This window comes from Mandrillus leucophaeus, unplaced genomic scaffold (assembly GCF_000951045.1).
Source record: "Mandrillus leucophaeus isolate KB7577 unplaced genomic scaffold, Mleu.le_1.0 Scaffold88, whole genome shotgun sequence".
NCBI lineage: Eukaryota > Metazoa > Chordata > Mammalia > Primates > Cercopithecidae > Mandrillus > Mandrillus leucophaeus.
Window position 1 is genome coordinate 4,241,435 of NW_012109585.1, and position 1,924 is coordinate 4,243,358.

Here is a 1,924-nt window from a genome sequence, read left to right on the forward strand (position 1 = left end):
CCTTGCCAGTTTAGCTATAAGAGCCATCGATTGTAAGATGCGTCTCAGTTTCAGAGAAGCTAAGATTTATACAGACATTCACCAAAAAAATTTTATATATATATATAATATTAATTTGCATTTCCCTGATGATATATATATATATGAATGGCTGATAAGCACATGAAAAGATACTCAACATCATTAGTCAAGTCATCAGGGAAATGCAGATTAAAACCACAATGAGGTACCACTACTGCATCCATTAGAATAGCTGAAAAACAAAATGAAACGAAACAAAACAAAACCCAAACTGACCACACCAGGTTGGCAAGGAGGTGAAGCAGTTATATTGCTGATATGAATATAAAACCAATTTGGATAACAGTTTGGCAGCTCCTTCAAAAGATAAACATGTATCTATTATATGATCCAGACATTCTAGTCCTAGATATTTACCCAACGGAAATTAAAACATGTCCACCCAAAGATTTCTACACAAATGTTTATAGCAACTTTATTTATAATAGCCGAAAGCTAGAAACAACCATAAGGTCTACCAATAAGTGAATGGATAAAGATATGGTGGCATATCCATGCAATGGAGTAGTATTCAGCGATCAAAAGGAATTCACTATTGGTATGTGCAACAACATGGATAAATCTCACAATAATTATGTTGAGTGAAAAAATCCAGACAAAAGAGAGTTCATACTATATAATTTGATTTATATAAGACTCTACAAAATGTAAAGGAATCTCTATTGACAGAAAGCAGATCAGTGGTTGCTGAGGATTGGGGTAGAAGGAAGGAGGAATGGATTACAAAGAAGCACAAGAAAACTGTTGGGAGTGCTGGAGATGTCTGTCATATCGATTGTAGTAATAGCTGCACGGGTGTAAACCTGTTCAAACTTACCGAATGGAGGCTCAGACCAGCCTGCAGAGCTGCAGCCACCCTTCATGCCCTCCCTAACCTCCCTGCTAACAATCATGCTCCAGTTCCTACTTGGATTCACTTTGGCCAACGTGATTGGAATGTATCTGGCTCAGAACTATGATGTACCAAACCTGGCTAAAAAAAAAAGGACTTGAAGCCAGGAAGAAAGAAACCCCCTAGTCGATGAGGCCGACTCTAGCACTGCCTTCTGGATACACTGATTCCACCACTCTTGAGGACCTCCTTTACCATCTCAACCAAAGTCTTTTGTTTTTATCTCCAGCCTCAGTGATTTTCTTCCTTGCTAGACCCTGTGTTTTTTGCCTTAGAGGAAGCAAAATGAGGCCCCAAGTTGAGAACTGTCATTAGGTTTCTGATATCTCACCTCTTGCTATCTCCTTCTTCCAGCTGAGTGGGAGGTTCTAAGACTGGAATTACGGTGCTAGATTAGTAAACATGACCTTTAATAAGTAGTCTCTTATTTATTTGGGATTTCTACTACCTTTTGTCAAAAGAAAAATTGAGGAGTTTTGTATAGCAGGTCAAATACAAATAATACTTATTTCACAGATTTTAGCAACTAAAATAGGTGCTTGTTAAACATTTGGTACTAAATTGTGTTGTTTTGGCTGGACAGGGTGGTTCACACTTGTAATCCCATTACTTTGGGAAGCTGAGGTGGGTAGATTGCCTGAGATCAGGAGTTTGAGACCAGCCTGGGCAACATGGTGAAACTCTGTCTCTACCAAAAATACAAAAAGTTATCTAGGGCCAGGTGTGGTGGCTCACGCCTGTAATCCCGGCACTTTGGGAGGCTGAGGCAGGGGGATCACCTGGTCGAGAGTTCGAGACCAGCCTAGCTGACATGGTGAAACCCCGTCTCTACTAAAAATACAAAAAAGTAGCCGGGTGTGGTGGCGCATGCCTGTAATCCCGGCTACTCGGGAGGCTGAGGCAGGGGAATCATTTGAACCTGGGAGGCAGAGGTTGCAGTGAGCTGAGATC

At 40.7% G+C, this 1,924-nt stretch overlaps 1 protein-coding gene across 1 annotated transcript; it reads left to right on the forward strand.

Annotated features, from left to right (window-relative positions):
- Positions 1-892: 892 nt before the first annotated feature.
- On the forward strand, positions 893-1,843 carry LOC105531326 (uncharacterized protein C7orf73). The gene is given in 2 exon segments (XM_011969234.1): positions 893-1,057; positions 1,060-1,843. Coding segments are annotated over 2 exon segments (162 nt in total). The 5' UTR covers positions 893-942; the 3' UTR covers positions 1,107-1,843.
- Positions 1,844-1,924: the final 81 nt, after the last annotated feature.